At 42.6% G+C, this 22,680-nt stretch overlaps 1 protein-coding gene across 1 annotated transcript in view; it reads right to left on the bottom strand.

Annotated features, from left to right (window-relative positions):
• TET1 (tet methylcytosine dioxygenase 1) overlaps positions 1 to 7,086 on the bottom strand; it is a 107,015-nt gene extending 99,929 nt beyond the window's left edge. The window contains exon 1 of the mRNA XM_075534470.1: positions 5,056 to 7,086. Coding sequence (XP_075390585.1) covers positions 5,056 to 6,972 — 1,917 coding nt within the window. The 5' untranslated portion in view covers positions 6,973 to 7,086. The remainder of the gene's footprint in view (positions 1 to 5,055) is intronic.
• Between the last annotated feature and the right edge of the window lie 15,594 nt (positions 7,087 to 22,680).

The raw sequence follows: 22,680 nt of genomic DNA on the forward strand, positions 1-22,680 counted from the left end.
AAAAACTAACTGATCTACACTTTAAGATGCAAACGTAACTAATGGTGGTGACAGAACACCAATCAGTGGTTGCAGGGAAGGAGGTGCAGGGGAGGCTACAGATACAAAGAAGCACCAAAAACCTCTGGGACTGATGCACTTTGCTTTAATGGTGATGTGTGCATATGGCAAATTCAACTTGTGTAACTATACTTTATTAGATACCAATTGTACCTCAACAACATCGCTTTAAATCTTTAACTATTGCTGATTAACAGAGGGTAGTAAAGGGATGTTCGACAGGATCATTGGTAAAATATGAAATAGGAAAAGGAAAATGAGCTGATTCCAGGAACCCAAGTGGAAGGCGAATTTTGAGAATGATGAGGGCAATGAATGTGTAAGGGTGCGTTACTCAAATGATGGATTGTGATAAGAGTTGTATGCACCCCAATAAAATGATTTTCAAAATAAATAAATAAATAGACGGATCCTTCCAAAAAATATGAAATAGGTCTATGGAGTAGACAATAATACTTCAACTTTCATTTCCTGACTTTGTAAGAGAATGTTCTTATTTTAAGGAATATAAAGGGGACTTCAAAAAGTTCATAGAAAGAGAAATACCATCAACTGGTTTTGCCATCTAGCTGGAAAAGCAGATTTCTCTGTCCAAAAACATGATAATTATGCTGAACACAATTCAAACTTCCAATCCAAGTAAAAAAGGAAAACCAGGATACATATGAAGAAAACCTTCATTAACCACTTCTGCTTATTTCAACCAAAAGTTGGATAGAACATTAGGGTAAGTTCTTCAAGAGACAATGAAAACATCCAGCACACAATAGGAAGTTTTTTCCCTCACAAAACAGAAATCTGTACTATATCATATGCAACAAATTGCTGGATTAGAGTCCACAAGACTCGGCCCCCACTGCTCAGAGACAGTGTGAGGCTCTAGAGTCCTCCTGCCATCACCCACATCCTCACCCCAGCCATCCTCATTCGCCTCCCTCCAGTCCCCTGCCTCAGTCTGCTTGCTCCTTTCCTGCACCAAACCTAGGTGTGTCATTAAACATTTATATACAGCCTGTTTGATATTTGAAGAATTGAATTTGTAAGCAACCTAAATATTTCTTCCTCTAAGACACAATTTACAGTATTGGGACACTCCCTACCTCTCTCCCCACCCCCATCTTATAAATGTGTCTTTGTCCTATTTTTGGTAGGAGTCGTTTTTTTAACCTGTAAACACAGCAAGCATCATGATCCCCTCCCCACCCCACCCCTAGTTTACAAATAAATAAAGTACATCTTTCCAAAAGAAAAGTTCATAGAAAGTTTTCATTGTATTTTAATTCCATTTTTCCATGGACTTTTTTACATTCTAGAATTTAGGGGCAAGGAATATGTCTGTAAAACTTACTGTTACATGTTCAGGAAAAAAGAAAAGGTTAAAAAAATAGAGAATGAAAAAGATTAGTGAAGTAAATTAAAGTATTATGATAAAATGTTATCACTTGAATAATCTGGATGAACGATGTACAGAAATACTCTGTGATCTGCCAGTAACCTGTGTATAAGTCTGAAATTATGCAAAAATGAAAATGTTTTGTTCTTTAATCTAAAATATGTAGCATTTAGAATACTATGACAAAAAAGAATACTATGACCAACCAACACTGTGATATCCATTCATGCATCAGCAAACATTGGATTGTCCCGCACTGATGAAGTTTGACAACATTGGCCCTGCATGCTTGCTAGAGCTATGAACAGAGCACGTCAACATCTAAACTTATAAATCTGGCTATTTGATTTATAAATACATTCCCTTTTCATTTCACTAACTAATATTTAATGAGCACCTATCTCTGTGCCAGCCCAAGCAGGCTCCAGAAAAACCAAGTCACCTCGTCTGGAATTTGAAGAACACACACAGATAATTATGGAACAGTGAGGAGAGAAAACAGGTAGAATACAGTCAGATAGGAGAAAGAAGGGTGTGATGTGGGCACAAATACTGGGGCAGGAACTTGAGGAAATGTTTGCAGCTGGCTACAGCTAAAACCGTGGGGACAATAAAACCCAGAAGAGATGGAAGGCACATAAAGGAAGAGATCCGTTGGATTGATAGCTGGAAGGTCTTGTATTCCATGTGAATGCAGCAAAGCTTCATCTGTAATTGGAGGACACTGAGAACTTTGCTTGACTTGCTTTTCTATTTCGCTTTAATTTCTTTTGTCTGGGGGATCTATACCATGAAGGCGAAAGAGAGCAAAATGTACTAAGTGAGGAGATTGGTGTGACCTGGTCAGGGTTTCGAAAAGAAACCTAGCTAACGAGGAGAGGACGAGAAAGAAGAAACTGTTCTAAGACTGGTTGTGCTGACTAGTGAACGACTCTATTTAACATGGTAGAATTATTGATGTGTGTGATGTGAATTATATCAATATAATTCTGTTAAAAAGTAAAAGAAAAGAAAATGAGAGAGCTTGTAGTTTGCTAAGAAAATTTGTTCAACATATTGAATTCTCTGCTGCCCAATAGTGCAAATGTGCAATAAATATTTGTTGTCAATAAAGAAAATATAGGCATTATTCCAATGAGATAAAGGCCTCAATCATAACTGAAAACAGAAGTAAAGAGTCCAAGATAACAGAGAGATACAAGAGCTCAGATCTTATTAAACAAAAGAATCTATAGGGCTGAGAGATAAGAAAGAGGCACCAAAAGTCACTGAATTTTCTTATTGGGTACCATTTAGATGGTAAGCCACTGAACTAAACATCTATAGCAAGAGAATTGAAGAAAGTAAACACTCACTGAATTATAATACATCAAAATTATAGAACTGGTATTCTGTTGTCAATATTTTTACACAAACACACACACAAAAGCAAGAACAAGAGCAAGTCTGGAAGAGAACTTATTTGTTTATGAGAGATTGGTAATACTTACAAATGAGTTAACACTGTTGCTAACCAAAAAGCTAGAGGTTTAGTTCACCCTAGTAAAAGGGCCTGCCCACCTACTTCCTAAAAATTAGCCACTGAACGTCCTGTGAGCCATACTTCTACTCTGACACATTTGGGGTCATTATGAGTTGGGGCCAATCAACAGCAACCTAGATTGAAAAGTCATTTAGTACCTGCCACATTTTTATTCCACTTCCTTGTGTGAAATAACTTGAGTAATGTAAAATTATGCAATGCAGTTAAGGTTCATAATAAGAAATATTTTAGAAACAATATAAAAGCCCACCATTACATTATTGGTAAAATGTTTCTCTTATTTACAAAAAGCTCAACCAATTGTAAAAGCAATGTCTGATCTTTATCTTCACAAGTGTGTGGGGGGAAGATCAAGATCAACACAGCCTAAGGCTGATTCTTATGAGGCTGAGGTCAGAGCGGCCTCCACTGTCCCAACCAGTTTGCCCATGCTGACACCAACCACCAGTCCTCCCACAGCCCCCTCTACTGGTCCACTACATTGGAAATTTCATTGTAATGGCCACCAAAACTCAGACAATTACAATTCAGTATCAGGTTCAGGTTACAGTTCTGTCAGGACCACCTCTTCCCAGCAGTGCCCACAGGCATGCCTATCTGGCCCTGGTCCTCTCAATCCCTTGGCTTCTGCCACTGAGCCATGTGTTTATAAAACTAAAAGTGATAAAGTTCTGCTAATAAGCACCCTGAGGCATCTCACTCTGCCAGTAAGTCTCTTGCCTAATGATGCTCAGTTTTCTCACTCCTGAAGTCTACTGTCAGTCTAGCACAGTACTACTGCAGTCTCCTTTCTCTGCCACTGCTTGTCACCTTCAATGTCACCTTACTCTTTCTGTGTCTCTTAGATCTAGGAGCTTCTCAGAACAGCTTCTCCACTTCTGGATCTTCTTCCTTAGTACAAGTGGGATCTCCCTTGTCCAACTCAGGGTTAACTCATTCTAAGTCCAGCCCAATGGCAAAGCTGGCATTCTTGTTCCAAACACTGTTTTTGCGTAGTCTCACCCAGTCATCTGACAGGAGTTAGGACCCTGACTATAAGCTAGAAATACCATATTAAGTAATTCACTGGACCTCAAGAAGTCAAAGCGTTTTGGAATAGGTAATTTAAGTTAAAATTAAATACAAATATGTGAATGAATTAAAGTTCAGAATATTTTTTGTCTACCTATTCTTCTAGACTTGTACTAGTAATCAGGGAGGGATTACCCCATAAACAAGGTAAATGTGGACTCACTTGTTTTTACTAATCTGTAGTGACTTATTTCACATTAATCTTTGAGATGGTAAAAAGTGTTAAACTGTTCACTACAGATTTGTAAGTAAGCACAAGTAAGCCTGGGTTTATTATGCTTTTTGAATAATCCAACAGTATTCATAGTAGAAGATAAATACAATTGCAAGTGTATTTTTATCTAGAATTCATAAAACACTGTATTTGAAGATATCTTTTATGTCTGAAGAGTTTTTAATAGAGCTCCTTAGAATCCTTTAAATAAATTCTAGGCCGATCAATACTTATCTACTTTAATCTTAGCTAATTTTTATATCATTGAAGTATTTATAAATTATTTTCACCGTGAATTTCATTCCAATAAATCTATGAGCTATGTAAAGTAGGCAGAAATCTGCCTGCTAAAATGCATGGCAAGAGCATGTCTCCAGGGCTGTTTCAACCTTCCTGGTGCATAGTTTTATTCCCTCAAAAGGAAAGAAGTTTAATTCAGTCACTCTTAATACTCACCATCTATAACTTCCAAAAATACACACACAGCCAAATTGCAACATAGAGCAAATCTTTGTAAAATCACATTTCATACAATTTCCCTATGTCTCCATCAAATCTTTTAATGTGAAAACAATACATTCTAATTTTCTAGGACAAATTCTAAAAATATGCTGCTGCATCACCGCACAAGATACATTTCAAATAAGTTCATAAAATCTTATAATGTAAACCAGTATTTTACACCAAGGCAAAACAGATGTAATACTGAAGCAAAGTCTACTGAAAGATTACTAAACCAAATCTCTTCTCCCAGCCTGTTGCCTATTAGCTTACCTCCAAAGGAGCACTGAGGGAGGGTTTCTTTTTCAGTTCTTCACATTTTCTCTTCTTACAGATCTGATGGCTGTTCTTTCTATTCTTACAGTAAGTACATTCACCACAGTTGGTCTTCTGCTGGCAGGGTACACAGACTCCACATCTCTTTCGTTTCTTCTTTCCCAGAGTAGGTAGCAAAGTTGTGGAGGATGAAGACGAGGTACTAGGAAGTGACACCAGTGGAAGATTAACATCAATGGTGCTGGTCATGTGGATCTGGGAACTCCCTCCAACGGATATGCTAGGACCGGACTGGGAGAGGTGAGCACCCAGTGGAGCCTGGTACAGTCCTCTTTCAGGGGCTAATGCAAACCTGGGAGGGTAAATTGGCAGAACATTGCTGTGAACCTGCATTTCGTTTTCTTTATTGCTAAGAGCCATTGATGGAGGTATCAAGCTTTTCTCAGAGTATGTTGATGACTGAGGAGTGGGACCTGAGCAGTCCAAAGGCAAAATCTGCATAGCACCCTGGGCCTCCAGCCCACAGGAGACAGTGCTCTGGGGTTCAGGCCACTCTGACAGAACGTGACAGGTAACATTTGGGTCTGGAGGAGCAGCAAAGAAGACAGGCACATCTGGGACAGCACCACCGCTCATACCGAGAGCTTCTTGTTGGTCTAGGATGGCACTGAAGACCTCCTCTTGGACTGGAATAGCACCAGGAACCTCTGGGAAGTTTGAGGTCTCACCTTGGACCTCTCCATGGACTGGGTTAGTACCAGGAACTTCCCATTGGTGTGGGGTAGCACTGCAGGCCTCACCTAGGACAGAGCTGGAGTCAGGAATTGTTTGTTGATTTGGAGCAGCACCCGAAACTTCTTGTTGCTCTAGGGTAGCTTTGAGGGCCTCCTGATGGTTTACGTCAGCACCAAGGGGTTCTTGTTCTGAGCCTGCCAAGAGTTTTAATAAAGAGGTAGGATACACAGACCCACCAATTGAGAGACAGTTTCTAAAGTCTATTTCAGATATAACATTATTAAAGCTACACGTGGGATTGCAATCATGCTCATTTTGTAAGGGATCCACGTAAGAATCGGATAGCTTAAGAGATTCTACTCGAGAACCCAAATCTTCTAACTGATCCCTGGTGTTTCTTTCAGAGGTAACCTTGGAGACTGGGCTTTGGGGCAAAGGAGAACATTCAGCGCCTTGTGTAAACTTTCTAGTGTAATCACTGATATCTTTTAATGTCTCTCCCGAGAACAGCTCTTCTTCATGTGTCCCTTCCAACGTCCTAGAATGGATCTCTACTGCCGAGCCACTGTGGGTGGTAATGTTTGGTTTGGCTTCTTCAACCCTGTGGGACCAAGCCTGGGTTGTCTTTTGGCTCTCACTTGTAATTAAAGATGACTTTTGTGCATCAATTAGATTATCAATGTCAGGATGGATTGGGGGATCTTGCATTGGGTCTGATTGATTTTCAGAGTGTCTTACTCCCACATCAGTGATCACCTTATACTCATACTCTTGCTTTTCTAAATTCTTAGAAGGCAGAACTTTCTTAGGTTTGGTTACAACCACTGGAGGCTGGGAGAGACGCCTACTAAGGGAGGTTCTTCTGAGAGCCATTGTAAACCCATTGCTAGTCAAGGATTCTGGGTTCTGAAAAAGAACCTCATTCCTTTCTGAATTCATTCGTGCCGCTCCAGCTCTTGTCAGAAGGCCTCTGACCGGCAAGGGTGGTTTGGGTTCTGTTTTTTTCTTAACATTTCTTTCTTGAACTAATGGTCTTACTTTCCCAGGACTCACAGACTTGAGTGATGGCACCTTTTTGTTGGTTGCCTTGGAGGTCGTCTTCGGTTGTTTGCTTTTCTTTCTGTTGAGATCTTCCCTCCTGACTGGTCGAGAAGCCCTTGCATTGTGGGATGGAGACATGGTTACAGAGTGTGAAACACTGAGAGGCCACGGGAGACAGAGTCATTGGTCCTTTGGATTGTCTTGCTTCCGAGGAGAATCGGGATGTTCCACAGTTGAGCTCAGTCACATCAAGGTTTGGTCTAAAGCAACAAACAAAAAAACAGTGAAAGTGAGTCTTTTTCCTGCCTACTGTGCCATTTGGAAAAAAATGTATATCACTAGAAGCTATCATTGAAAATAGATAACTGACCAGTGTTATAAAGAAGAAAAAGCAACCAAGATGAGCTAGGTGATACCAAATGACTTCAGCAACTCACTGACCTCTCTGACTCAGTGCGACTTCTAAAATGAGGCTGATAGGAGGCTTCAATGCAACTCTGAAGGAAAAGTCTAGGACCACTGGGTTCATTCTTCTTTGTCATTGTGTTTCATTCATTAGGCATTTTAGTTCAGGTAGGGGACTGCAAGAAGATGCCCTGTAGAAGTAGGCAGATCTGGGTTCGGTTCACGTTCTTAACTAAATGATTCTGACAAACTTCTCAGTCTCTCGTAGCACTAGTCAAATGATCGTGGGTATAAAATGCAATAATGTATACAAAGACTTAGTTACCAGTGTTATGCAGTAGATTTTTAAAAATAGATTTTTAAAGACTTTTAAAATTTTAAAATAAAAAATAGATTTTAAAAAATTAAGGCCACTTACAACTCCAGAATATTTTTTAAAAAGATACAATAAATGCTATCATATAGCATTATTAAGGAACCAGTTTAGCCCCATTTGTCATATCTCACAAAACAAGGCCCAGATACTGTTTGTGTTCCCACCTATCACACTATAATTAAGGGGACTCAGAGTGCATTAAAAGTCCAAGCATTGAAAAAATAAAGAGTCCAAGCATTGTGCCTTTATAAAAAAAGCCTTTAGCTAGACATTAGTAATGAAACTAAAGAAAATATTCCGGATACACTTGATGTATGGATTATAATAGCATTGTAACTGCTCTCAATAAAATGATTTGAAAAGAAAAAATTACATTGTGATAAATCGGTACTAAACAGAACACTAAGTCAGCAATAAATAACCTTGAAGCTACAGGATGCTTCCTCCAAAGACCACTGCTTTCTTTCACCAGCTGTTTGAGTTATCAGGACATTTTGATTCCACTGCCCAGAAATTCAACATTATCTATTTCAGATAACAAAAATACACACAATTCAGATAAGACTGCTTTTAAAAAAAATTAATGCTTTCAAAGTCACATTGCTTAAATAAATAAATGAGCAGATAACCTGGGTGTTCCAATCAGCCTTTTAAAATTAAAATTTGCACAAGAGGGTTTCAAAAAATGGAAAAATTCCATTATCTTTTAAGCTCATTTTTCCGGAAAATTTTGAAGCCGCCTGGTAGGGTCCCAGAGGGTGTCATGGGATCAGCTTAAAAAGTAATTTATAAACTGATCTCTGCCCCTTCTGTTCTTTTGTATTGAACAGAGAAGTGCTTTAGAAATGCATATTTGCAATTAAGATGTTTATCATTTAAACACTATCACTTATAAAAGAGCCTACACCAAGGAAATGGAAAAGGGTAAGACCAGGAAGATGTGGCCTCTTTAATGGTAACAACCTTTTATGAGAATGTCAGAGGTCAATGACCCCTGAAAAACCCAACTGCTGAGCAGAAACCATTGGGTTCCACCCAGCCAAAGGATGGACAATCAGAGCAAAATAAGGACTCCTTGATTTGATCACTTTTGCTTCCACTGATGAAATGTAAGCTTTTGTGATCAACTGAATTGTCCTGAGAGCTGAACTCAGGAGCAGGGGAGCAATCTTTTCATGATGTTGAATGTGGGGTGAGAGTGGGGAATGAGTGAGAGTATAGGCCATTCTGTTAAATTTCATTACGGGAGCGCCCCCAGATAATCTTCCTAAAATTAAATTTCCTTTTTAATTTTTTAATGATTTTATTCATAACAAAGTATTAAAGAGATGGACGTCTATACAGATCCCACCATTCTGGAGAAGAACTAAAGTACTTCCACAGTTACATCTCCTGTGTGCAACTTGCCTTATTCAACTTTCCAGTTCTGATGAAAATTAATGTTCTCATATTTCTCAAAATTAGTTTTTCTTTTACCTATAATATCTTGCAGAATCTGTGTGCTACATGGCATAGCTACATGACAACATGGTTAGAGCAGGAAGTAAGAGACCTGTTAACAAAGGTACATGGTGAGCTCACAAGAACAAATGGACAGTACGCCACGTGTTCTTCTTAAAACATTAAAATAAAAGACTGTGGGATGTGAAACGTGACTGAGGTAACAGATCTTTTCTCCAGAGGGCACCAAGACTTCTAACTCACAATAAAATGTTTTCTGAAAGGTTTTTCTAAGATAGGGGACCAGAGTGAAAGAGATCTAAACATTCTAGGCCAAGAGATAAGCGGCTAACCCACCATGAGATAGGAGTAGACATATTGCTAATCCAAACTAGAGGGCAAAGGGTTAAGATAAGAATGGAGAAATGTCCAGAGGAGGCTGCTGATGTAAGGCTCTGCCAATTATCCACACATATTTAATTCCATTGCCAAAAACTAATCTAACCCAACTAATCAACAAATAAGGCCGAAATTTTGCCTTAATATCATTTAAGCTTACTAGATGACTTTCTCTTCAGTTGTGTGTGTGGGGGGGATGTTGATCTTTTCCAACAATTATTAAAATAATCACCTTTCCTAGAAAAATAAAAAGTTAACCCTCTAAACTGTATCAGTTGTCTGTAAAGGACAACATTAACAGCACCAAGTCACAAAATTCCCTTCCACCTTCAATCCTTCCTTCTGGATTCTCCCAAAACCCCCGGGGCAGGAAGTGGCTGAACAGATGTAACCATCCAGCCCGCAGATCAACTTAAAATTACACTGCAGTCCTTCCCACTACCAGCAGCAGCCACAAAAGTGGTATTTGAATACAGGGCGCTAGTTGCAAAAAGGAATGAGATCATAACCACCCAACTTGGCTCCCTAGAATGTAAAGGCTACAGCACTTGACAGAAAAACAAGAAGGAAAACATCTCTTTCAAAAAGGCACCACCTGGCTCAGTTTCCTCCTGCAACTACGTGCTGCATCTGGAGGAAGAGGAGGCGGGCGGACTGCTTGCTGTTCCTAGAGAGCTTCATGCCTCAGGAAGTGTGGGAGCGCTCACCGCGCGGCAGCGGCGGGTCGCCGCAGAGGGAAAGGCCGGAGAATGCCCGCAGATTTAGTCAAAGGCGCCTTTCCATATGTAAAACGTCCTCCTCGCAGGCTAGCCCGAGCGAGAGGCAGAGAGGGGGGCCGAAGAGGGTACGTGAAAAGAGAAGTGAAAATGGAGATAAAACAGGGCTTCCAAATTACAAGGAAGGCCGAAAACACATTGGGAGGGAGAAGAAAATGCCAAAGAGGGGGGAAACCCCCCCAAAAGAAAACTGATAATAAAGACCAAATGTCAGAGAAACGGAATGCAAGAAGTGCGTACTAATAAAAGCTATCATACAAGTCAACTGGGAGCAAAAGACTGAAGTTGGGAAGAGTAAGAAAAAAAGAAATACGACTGGGTCCTGTGGACGTGATGGCAACGCACAACAGGCAAGGAAAGACAGCCCCACCCCGGTGGGGGAGGGGAGGGGACAAGCAGATAAAGGAGATTGGAGGAGGGGGAGAAACACAAAGGGCAGGGGCAGTGAGGATCCAAATCTCCAACACAGGAATTCTGGGAGGACGGCACTTTGGGCAATAGTTAACTCTCACTACAATAAGTGGTGGGCCCAGAGCTTGAAGTTTGAGCTACTAATTATTTGCCAGAAAAAGGGTCCGTGTCTGCCATCTCTTGTATACCTTGAGTCTGGAGCTTAATTGAAATCATAAAATGACTTTAAAGCCAAAAGTTGACAAGCTAATTAAGATCCCTTAATTGAGGAGGGAGGAGACTTGGGTTTTAACATGTGTAACCAAGGTCGGGGAGGGGAGAAAAAAAATCAGAAAACCACAGATCACATAATCTAAGTTTCTGAGTCCTTGGAAATAACACTGTCCAATCCCTAAATGTGGCATTTATGTGTAACCCTGTATGTGCCGCTCTTCTGGAATTGTGGCCATAAATTCCTCATATGCCCTGAACAACCCTAACCCTGATTGGTGGAGAAGCTGCTTTTCCATGTTCTCGTGTTGGTGTCCTGAGGACTCAGCCAGTGCATTTATTCCAGAACTGTGCTTTAGGGCGGAAGACGGGGAGGCTCTGGGGCGTCTGGCAGTTGCAGCTGGGTACCTCCAACCTCCCGCCAGCGGGCGCCTGGGAGTGCGTGCTGCGGCACACCCCCACGGGTCCACCGCTGCACACCTCCCTGTCTACAGGTCTCGAAGCACTTTTCAAACATTTGCCCATAAATCAACCGTAACGATGATCTCTGCAAGAGGCGGCCGCAGAGGGGAAGAAGTGACCTCCTCAAGAAGGCTAGTTTGGGAGGAAGAGGAGTTAGGGGGCTCGGAGGGCGCCTTCCAGGTCTAACTTGCATCTCCCTTCAACCAGAGCCCGTCGTCTCTACGGGGTCAGAAATACCCAGGTTTTGTGTCTCTATGCACGGGGAGGGGGGTGCGGGGGGGTGCGGGGGGGGGGGGTACAGGTTTCGGCCGGCTCCTTGCGGACCGTTTCCCGGAGAACTACGGTATGTGGCATTCCCCGCCTTTCGAGAAGTGAAAATGGGGTGGCTGAAGGAAGGAGGGGGAGTGGGAAGCGGGGGGAGTGCGCGCGCGCACACGCCAGCGCTCCAGCCCTTTCCCTTCCCCTACACGTGAAGTGAGGGGGCCCTAGCCACCCCTTCTGCCTCTCCTCCAGTGGGGCCCAGGTCCCCACGTGCCGCACAGCCGACCGCCAGCACCCACCTCCCCGCACCTCCCACCCCAGGCTGGCTCCCGATCCGGCCCGAGGGGAACTGAGGAGACCGCACGGCCATCGCTTCGGAGACCGCGGAGGGGGGGGGGGGGCGCGAGGGGGATGCTAGAAAACGTTTTGGGTTTTCCCTGGAAAGCCATTTTGACAGAGCTTACATTCAAACCTCTATCCCCCCGACCCCCACCCTGGTATCACCACCTCGCTGCGCCCTCCACTGCCCCCACTCCAAAACCCAACGATGCGCCCTGGAGCCCCTTCCCCGAGACACCAGCTCCCGCACGAGCGCGGGCGCCAGGCAGAAAGCTTGTTGGGGGCCGCCCGCCACTAGCATAGCCTCGTCCGTCTCCTCAACCAGAGGCACCCCAATCTCGGACGCTCCGGGAAAGCGCTGCACGAGCTTGGGACTCTTCAGGGGCCGCCCCTCCCAGGCCCACGCAGCGGAGCCCAGTGTCCGAGCCAGAGGCGCCCCGCTCTGCCCGCCGCCGCGCCGCCAGGCTGCTGGCCAGGTCCCCGGACCTAGCATTGTCTTCCACCGCAGCCAACGCGCCCCAGCGCCCCGGGCCGGGGGTCGCAGCGGGGAGCAGGCTCACCCGTGCCGCCCGGGCAGGGCGACCCGCCGGCGCCCAGCTCGGGGCAGCGCCCGCGGAGGGCCGCCGCGCACCTCCTCTGGCCTCAGCGCGGCGTCCCGCTCCTCCCGGGTCCCCTGCCCTCTGCAGGGCCTCCACTCACCACAGTCCCGCGTGCGCCCCCCGGACTGCGCGCGCCCCTCGGGCTGCACGCCAGCCACAGCCCTCGGGCAAACTTTCCAAGTCCTGCTGCTTCCCAAAACTTCGGGGCCCGGAGTGCCGGCGCGCGCGAGGGGAGCGGGTGGGCCCCGGCGGACAGCTACCGGCTCTGGCAGGGTCAGGGCCAGAGACCCCCGGGCGAGCAGTTGCTTGCCAAAGGTCCGCGGTGGCCAGGCAGGTAGAGTCGCATGACTGTGGTGGGGCAGGGGGCGTCCCAGAGGAGAAGACTCGGAGCCGGGGGGCCAGCGGCTGCGGGCCCAAGGCGGCGCTGGGGAGGACAGCGCCGCGGAAGTCAGCCAGGTCAGCCCCTCGAGCAGCAAACTTCTCCCCGGGACGGACCTACGGGAGTGAAGCTGGGTCTGAGCCTTCGCGGGACCCCGGACCGCTGAGAGAGAGACAAAACGTGAGCTGGATTTCCCAAAGTGGAGCTGGACTCCTTTGCCGACCCTCACTCCCGCCCCACCCATCGCCCCACCTCGCGGTCTCTTCCAATAAAGAGGAAATAGGAAAGGGTAAGAGGTTTGGTCAAGGGTTTCTTCTCATTGCTCCCCCACACACACACACAGGCTGAAACAAAGGGCGTTTTTAGGGTTTCTAAATAGATGTTTCCAACATACATGAAGGGGTACCAGGATCAAGGCAACACCCTGAGCAATAGGTAGGTGACAAACAATGGGAAATTCTTCAGCAACAGAAAGAGAAAGCAGACAACAGCTGTGTTCTTTTCACTCAGTTCTTGCAGAGATGTCTGCAAAGGTCACCATAGCTTTTTTTTGGTTGTTATTAGCTATTTGGCCCCAAACGTCAAGCTATTTGGCCCTAAACTTCACATTGACTTTTATAGATGAAGAAATGAAGGCACAGGAAAAGAAAAGAAGTTCCCAGTATTCAGAGCAATAGCCAGTGGCGTTAAGTCATATTAAGATGAGCATGAACTTCTCCTAAATGTTTGATGGTTGTTGGTTCTTCCAGCAGTCATTTTCATTACACAGACGACTTCAACAGATGTGTGCTGGGGCCGTGATGGTATGGAAGCTGTTGTCCTTGCCAAGATCATTCCTTTCAGGTCAAAACCAGGTCATTCTATCCTGGGCCTTCATGCCCTTCCACACAGGCACATTAACAAAAGGAACCAGATGGTTCATCGGAGAACGACTTGTAGACTTTCAACCTTTCTCACTGATTATCTCCGTCATGTTCATTCTTGAGTGAGAAGTTTATACTTACTAGGCCCAAACCTTTTATTGAGGCCAGTCTCCCCTTTTTCCATTTGCCTTGGAGAGTGCCTGAAAGCAAGATGGGAAACCAGCGCTCTACTGGAGCCACCCTGCAACCATCGGGTCAAATGTGCCCAAAGTGGAATGGCCTGATCTGGGAATCCAACCTCAATGTGTCCTCATTATTTCCCTTAGTACACGAAGGATATGGAAGGATATGGTTTCATCAAGTTTGACTAAACCAGCGGTTCTCAGCCTGTGGGTTGCGACCCCTTTGGGGGACAAACGACCCTTTCACAGGGGTCGCCTAAGACCATCAGAAAACACAAATTTCCAGTGGTTTAGGAACCAAGACATCACTCCTCTGTCTCCAGGCAGTTCTGCCCACATGCAGATATGCCACATGAAGACTGTTTCCCATGCTACACCATGCTTCAAGACAAAATTTCATTTATTTGTCATTAGAAATAAATCAATAAATAATTACATATTGTTTTTGTAATGAATCACTATGCTTTAATTATGTTCAGTCTGTAACAATGAAAATATATCCTGCATATCAGACATTTACATGACTATTCGTAACAGTAGTAAAATTACAGTTATAAAGTAAAAAAAATAATTTTATGGTTGGAGGTCACCACAACATGAGGAACTGTATGAAAGGGTTGCGGCATTAGGAAGGTTGAGAACCACTGGACTGAGTGGTCTTTGAATGAATGGATTATCTAAGACAGCTACCCAACAGAAGAAACAATGTCAATTATTTGTTGTACATAGAATCAAATTTTTTCAAGTGGAAAAAAATAAATACATATTTTGGCCTGCTCATTACTGCTTTGCACATAACCATTTTAGACAAAATTGTAAATAAAAACAAAATCAGGGGGGAAAAAGTCATTCCATGTTCATGGATTGGAAGACGGTATTTTTGGTAGACAAACAACCCAAAGTAATCTATAGATCTAACTTGAACCTATTAAAATTCCAACAGCCTTCTTTGTAGATATCCAAATCCTCAAATTCAAATAGAATTTCGGGGAGCCTCAAAGAACTAACCCCCAGTGCTATCCAGTTGATGCTAACGCATAGCAACCCCATAGGACAGTGTACAACTGTTCCTAAGGGTTTCTGCCCCCTGAGTCTAACGGGAACAGAAGGTCTCCTCTTTCTCTCCCTGAACAACTGATGGGTTGGCAGTCTGATATATAAACCACTCTACCCCCAGGACTCCTTTGAGAGCCAAACTAATCTGGAAAAAATAGAAGAAAACAGGAAACCTTGTATTTTTATTTCAACATATCTGAAACTATAGTAATCAAAACAATCTGCATCAGTACACTAATAGGCAAATAGGCCAATGAAATATAAATGTAATGGAGAGTCCAGAAATAAACCCATATTGTTGCTGTTAGTTCCACCTCATAGCAACCCGATGTACAACAGAACAAAGAACTGCCCAGCCCTGAGCAGTCCAATTGTTTTGATGTTTGAGACTTTTGCTTCAGCCATTGTGTCAATTCATCTCCTTCAGAGCCCTTCTCTTTTTCACTGGCCCTCAACTTTTCCAAGCATGCTGTCTCATGATGTCCAAAGCACAAGAAAGAATGGTAATAAGCATTTAGGCAGAACGCCTTCTAAGACAGATATGATTGTTGTATTGGCAGTCTATGGTAATTTCCATATTCTTTGCCAACACTATAATTCAAATACATCGGTCCTCCTCCAATCTTCCTTTCAGCTTTCACATGTGTTTGAGGCAATTAAAAATAGTATGGCTTAACTCGGGCACACCTTAGCTCTTTAATGCTTTAATCAGGTCCTGTGCTAGAGTTTTTCACAATGCATAACAAAGTACCTGGAAAGATGTTCAGCATCATTAGTCCTCAGACCCCTTTAGGACAGAGTAGAAGTGCTCATGGGTTTTTCAAAGCTGCAAATCTTTACAGGAGCAGACTGTCACATCAACACCCCCCTCTAGCTGAATGACTGGTCAGTTTGTACCACTGACCTTTCTTAACAGCCTAAGGCTTAACACACCATGTCAACAGGTCTCCTACTTAGTCATCAAAACCCCAAGCCAAACCCACTGCCATCGAGTTGATTCAGACTCAGTGACCCAAATATGGTTTCTGAGGCTATACATTTTAATGGAAGAAGACAGCCTCATTTTTCTCCTGGGGAGCTTAAAAGTCCAGATTTTAGTCATCAGGAAAATGCAAATCACAACCAAAATGATGCACAGGTAGTCCTGGACTTACAATAAGGTTCCTGTCAAACGATTCCTTTCTGAGTTGGTTGCAGTGTAAGTAAAGAACCTCATTATTTTTATGAGTTTTTTAAATTATTGTGGCTTTTTATGATTCATAACTTCATACATAGTATCTTTATTTGTCTTTGAATGTCTGAGAGTTCCATGCTGCAACATTGTACATATAACTAAGGATAAGAAGTAGCAAAAAGAAAAAAAAGATCGTAGGCGCAGTGTGTCCACCAGAGAGAATACCTGGTAGGTTGGAAACCACCTGTACTCACCTCATTAGAATGGTCATCACACACACACACACACACACACACACACACACACACAGCAAGTATATGATGTAATGTTAAAGATATGGAGACATTGGAACCCTCATTCATGGTTGGTTGAACTGCAGACGTGTGAAAAAGTCTAGTGGTTTCTCAAAAAGCTAGAAGTACCATATGATTAAAGAATCCCATTCCTAGAAATTTATCCAAAATAATCTAAAACAAGTATTCAGACACTTGTACACCAATGTTCATGGCAGCATTATTCGAAATAGCAAAAGGTGAAACTACTCAAGTGTCCAACAAGTGATTGGATAACAATGCGATTAATCCATCTAGTGGACAACTATTCAACTATAAAGAAAAATGAACTTCTATCTAATACATGCTATGACATATATTAAAACCTGGAAAACATTATGTTGAGTGAAATAATCAGAACCAGAAGGCTAAATACTGTATGATCTCACATAAGAGTCTCAGAAAAGATCGATGCTAATTAGTAAATTATTAGTAAATCAAAGTTTATTAGTAATTATCAGGGGCACATGGGAGTGGCAAATGGGGAGTTATTACTTGAAGATGCTATTAAGGGTAAAAAAACTGGATATGAACAGTGGTAAGGGTTGCATAACACAGTGAATTTAGTTAATCTCTACCACTAAATTATGCATATGAAATAGTTAAAATAGCAAAAAAATAGCAAATGCTTTGTTATACATATTTTAGCACAGTAAAAAATTGAGCTATTTCCATGAAAAAGGTGAAGAAAAATAAGTTAAGTTGACATTCTGAGAGAGAAAAAATTATCATTACCAAAAATGATTTTTAAGAGGAAAAATTAACATATCTTCATGATGACTGTCAAGCATGAAGTATATTTTAATTAAGATCTTGAAAACGGAATGTTTTAGATCATAATCAACCATTCCCCAAATCAAGAAATATCTGAGTGTTGTCGCTGAGAATCTGTTTGGGTGCGAACTTGTACATGCCAACCTTAGGAGCTCACTAATTCAGTTGTCCTCTAAGCTCACAGTCTGAACCTGGAAGAGCCCTCCTCGCCCCTCTCGCTCCTCATTGCCCATTACCCATTGTCTGTGCTCTTGTTTGCAAGCGGCAGAATTCTGTTGGGATCTTATCCAGTTTCAAACTCTTCAAACCTAAAGCCTGCAGAGCTTTTTCGAGCTCCTCAGCAATCCTTATTTGGGGTTTTTCCATCTATTCTTGCCATGCAGTCAGTTGTAAACCTTCGTTCATCTCATCCCCAAAACTACTCTCAGACCAGACTTCAAGAGAAACCCACGTGAGAGGAGCCAGTCAAGGTGCAGGGTAGCAACTTTCCTCTAGTTCTTAAATGGTTCCTCCTGCCCCCATTCGCAACTATCATGATCCAAATTTTACTTTACAAATCTGGTTAGACCAGAGGATGTACACTGGTACAGATAGGAACTGGAAACACGGGGAATCCAGGGTGCATGATCCCTTCAGAACCAGTGCTGAGAGTGAGGATCCAGGGAGGGTGGAGGGAGGGAGGGGTGGAAAGGGGGAACCGATTACAAGTATCTGCATATAACCTCCTACCTGGGTAGACGGACAACAGAAAAGTGGGTGAAGGCAGAAGCTGGACAGTGTAAAACATGACAAAATAATAATAGCTTATAAATTATCAAGGGTTCATGAGGGAGAGGGGGCGGGGAGGGAGGGGAAAAATGAGGAGCCAATTCCAAGGGCTCAAGTAGAAAGCAAATGTTTTGAGATTGATGCGGGCAACAAATGTACAAATGTGCTCGACACGATGGATGGATGTCTGGGTTGTGATGAGAGCTTTGCGAGCCCCCAATAAAATGATTACATTTTAAATAAATAAATTAAAAACCCTCAAACAGATTTTCTTCATCTATCTTTCTTATCCTTGCCAGTTCTAGTAGTATTTTTTTCCCTGCCCTGAAATTTCTGCCCAGGTGCTCGTTCAGTTGTGCATTAAGCTCTCAGCTCTCATTGAACGTGATGTTGTTTGCAGTCTAGAGGTTCAAGTTCTAAAGCCCATTCACAGCCCACTTCCAAGGAGCTCTGCCAACTTTGCAACTTGTGAGTTTTACTCATTGCCATTGACTCCGTTCCAACTCATAAGGACCATACCGAACAGGACGACAGAACCACTCTTGTGGGTTTCTAAAGTTGTGAATTTTCAGGGAAGTGGAATAACACAACAGGTGCATTTGAACCTCCAACCTTGTGGTTACCAGCCCCAAGTATAACTCGCTATGCCGCCAGAGCTCCATGGAAGTTTCCAAGATCTTTTATTTTATTTTTTCCCAAGATTTTTAAATTCAACATTTTGAACACTACATTATTATTGAAATATTTGTATTAACTGGCTCCATTAAAAACAAGACAAAGCTAAACAAACTACCATTTAGTCAATACTAACTCATAATGACCCTTTAGGATGGGGTAGAACTGCCCCATGAGTTTCTGAGACTGCAACAGTTTATGGGGTCAGATAGCCCATCTTTCTCTCCAGGAGAGGCTGAGGTGTTTTCAGACTGCTGAATTTTTGGATTGCAGCCCAATGAATAACTATTACACCAACACAGCTCCTTACAGGCTCCTATAACTCCTGTTTTTTCTCCTACAAATCTGGCTACTCCTTCTCTGTCCCAGTGCAGACTCACCATTCTCTCCCTGGTCATTAAACATTGCAGTTACTCAAGATTGGGCCCTCTGCTCTCATTCTCTCTCCTTAGCCATAACTTGTTAATATTCCTTTCCAACTCAGACTACTCTATATGTATTCCATTCTTTAATATATTTTGGATAACTCAAAGATATCTTCAAATCCAGGGTATCCATATCAACCAATTCATGTTCCATCCTGTGTCTGCATGTTCCACCCTGTGTCTGCAACTCTCCAAACCAACAACCAGCTGATCATCTACTGGAGATTCAGGCCTCAGGGAATCAATGTAGTTATGTTTCCAGAACCCTAAGAATTGTCCCTGACATCTCTACCTTTCTCTCTTTCTAATCTTCTTATCTAATCCTTCACCAAGTTTAGTTCATTTTACCACCTCAATCTTTCCCAAATCCATCCATTTCCCTCCACTGACATAGTCCTCAATGTAGATCAAGCTACCCCCTTCTTGCAATAATCCACTTACTAGCAATAGTCCACTCAAGCCAACTTTTGTCCCTATTCCAATCTCCAAGCAGTGAGTAAATAATCTTTGGGATATATAAATTGAATTATGTTCATCCTAGCATAGCACTTCAATGACATTATGTTGCTTTTAGGATAATGACAAACCTTCCTCAGTGGGTAGAAGACTACCAGTGATTTGACCTTGACATCTGCTCAAGCTTATCTCACATTACATACCTAGTGCTTCCCATTCCTGCCACCATTGTTTTCTCTAGGACTTGAAAAGGAACAGTTGTGGTCTTACAGACCAGCAATTCTCATTTGCACACAACTATTATTTTAGGCAATTTCCATGTCCACAGGCTAGCAGCTCCCTCTATTGCCTGACACATGTGTCAATGTAAACTATCCTCTCGATCCCTGAAGGACAGAGTGAGGTCAGTAAGGCAATGAAGGTTGTAATCAGACCCTTGGAGACAGTGAGTTGTCTTCCACAAGCTCTCAGCATGAAGTATCTTCTTTCTAAAATGCTCTTTCTTTCTCCTAATCATCCTTCTGGGTTCAGTATCTCTGCCTTAAGGACCTCCTTTGTTGTCTACGTTTGATCCTTGCATTAAACTTCCTCTCAGAAGTTTAGCCTGGTTTCAATTTTATATGGATTTCTGTGATTGTTTATTAAAAATCTATCCTCCCACTATAGTAGAGGCCCCTTGAGGGCAGGGACTGTTTTTATTCACCTTCATATATCTAATGTCTTGCAGGCTAGTTAAATGAATAGATTAAATTATCTAAATAATTTCTAGTCCACACCTATTTCTTACCTAATCTTAAGAAGAGAATGTGGTTCCTTTTCTGGGATGCCCTTTGATCCTACAATTGCTTTCATTGTATAAAGAATTTTTACATTGTAGTAAAAAAAAATTTACGGTTTTCATTGTAGTAAATAAAACACAAAATTTGTCATTTTAATCATTTTAACATGTACAAAACATTAGTTCACTCATAATCTTGCTTGGGTTTTTTTAAGGCTCAACTAAAGTCTCCAACTTTTCCTGATCTCCCTGTTCCTCCGGTAGAACTGAGTTTCTTCCTTTTTTGGTATCTTATAGTACTCCATGCATACTCCTAATAGGAGGGGAAGTCCATCAATATTGCTTCTAGTGGTTCCGTTTCTACAAGTATATGTGGTAATACTTTTTTAGAAGAATTAAAATCAGACTCATCACAAGGTGTTGGAAATTAAAAGTGTCCCAAATGTCCAAGATTTTTAAGATGTTATTCTGCTCCATTTCGCCCCCAATCCCTCAGTCTCCTTGAGTACAGTATTCCCCCATGCTCCTGTGTTCTGTGAATTTCTTCAAAATACCACAGAAACTCACAAAACTTTGAGGAATCCTCGTGGGTGATGGGTGTTTAGTCCCAAACCTGAAAGTTGAGTGGAAGTGAGCCAAATGCAGGGTGTTTTAGAACTCTATGGGTGCTTAATATATATACCCCATCCAAGCAAAACAAATGATGATGTCTGAAATCACTCTTTACTAAGGTAGACTCTTAAAAAAATTTTAAGAATTGTATTGGAAGCTCTTACAGCTCTTATCACAATCCATACACCCATCCATTACATTTGTACATATGTTACCATCATCATTTTCAAAAAATTTTCTACTTGAGCTCTTGGTATCAGCTCTTTTCTCCCCCTCCCCCCAGTACAGTCTTGAGTAGTTAGTTTATTGTGCCAACCTGGCCGATAAACACATGTGGGATTAACTGAAGGGTGGAGAGATAAGTGGCTCCGTGAGCTTCACCTTTCTTGTCTCTCGCTCTTTGATTATTGGACCAATGTGTGGCAGCCTTGCTTGTTCTGTGCTTCAATTTGAAAGCTATACTATGGGACAACTAACCCGTGGACTGTGTCATTGTAATTTGAGGTTCCTTCAAGACCTGCTTTGCCACACCATTGGAATTTACATCTCTTGAGCTGGGGACTATTGGACCCTGTCATCTGGCTGACTGTTGGTGACCTGCCTTGCTGTTTGCTGCCTGTGCCCAGATAGCCTGAATTTCTCTACAGAGGACTACCTGGCAATCCTCAAGACTTGAAGGACTGCCAGTGTCTCACAACTGTCTCACGGGAGTGAATTGTACTGAGCCATTTGTACTGCTTTATAATTTAATTAACTGTTTATTTCTTTGTTATCTATCTATCTGTATATATATATAATTATTGGGATTCTTGTTTTGTTTCTCTAGAGAACCATGTCTAACACATTCGGTACCAGGAGTGCTTCTAGAGAAATAAACTCATAAATATGGGCTTCTTAAATTGGCTCTCCAGCCTGATTAGTCTTAACAGCACTAATAATGCTACTTCTATGCCCCAAAGTATGGATAAGTCTGCGACTCTTACTAATCCATGGTGTGAAATAGCAAAGCTAGTACCTACAGTAGCATAACCTATAGATGAGGTGCTGGTTAAAGGAGAGGCTCTGGGTGATCGTATCTTTTTCCAGGAGTTTTGTCAGGATGAAAAGTATAGGGAAGCTGGTTGGCTGGTCCTTCTTACAATGGAAAGTGTGATTAAGGAGAGGGATGGTCTTAGAGCCTCAGAAGTGCACCTCAGGTGCGTGTACACTAACAGGTTTGAAAGCTTCCATCTGTGCTACAAAGGACAGCCTTCTCTCCTCTAGTAATAGAGCTGACATTGCTGAGAACCAGGTCCAGAGTCTCATTATGCCAGTGGCTGAATCACACCGTCAGCTGAATTGCAGATCTAGAGCAGTGTCTGATACCAAAGTGAGAGCATTGATTGGAAAAACTTGGGACCCAGAAACATAGGATGGGAACATATGGGCTGATGATCCAGAAGAGGAGGATATTGAGCCCCTAGAAACAATTGACCTACCTCAGTCAATAGATACACCCCTCCCAGCTGTAGGTATTAATTTACTATCAATAAAACAATCCATACCTGAGCAGATTAGCCAAACTGTTCAAGTTGATATACCAGGTGGGGCTGCATCGGTACCATTGCCTGAGGGAGATGCTTTTATAAGCTATTGCTGAGAGCACCTGGGAAGCACCCTCACCACCCTTTATCTCCGCTAGACCTGTCTCTAAA

The sequence above is a fragment of the Tenrec ecaudatus genome, chromosome 16, assembly GCF_050624435.1.
Source record: "Tenrec ecaudatus isolate mTenEca1 chromosome 16, mTenEca1.hap1, whole genome shotgun sequence".
NCBI classification, from domain to species: domain Eukaryota; kingdom Metazoa; phylum Chordata; class Mammalia; order Afrosoricida; family Tenrecidae; genus Tenrec; species Tenrec ecaudatus.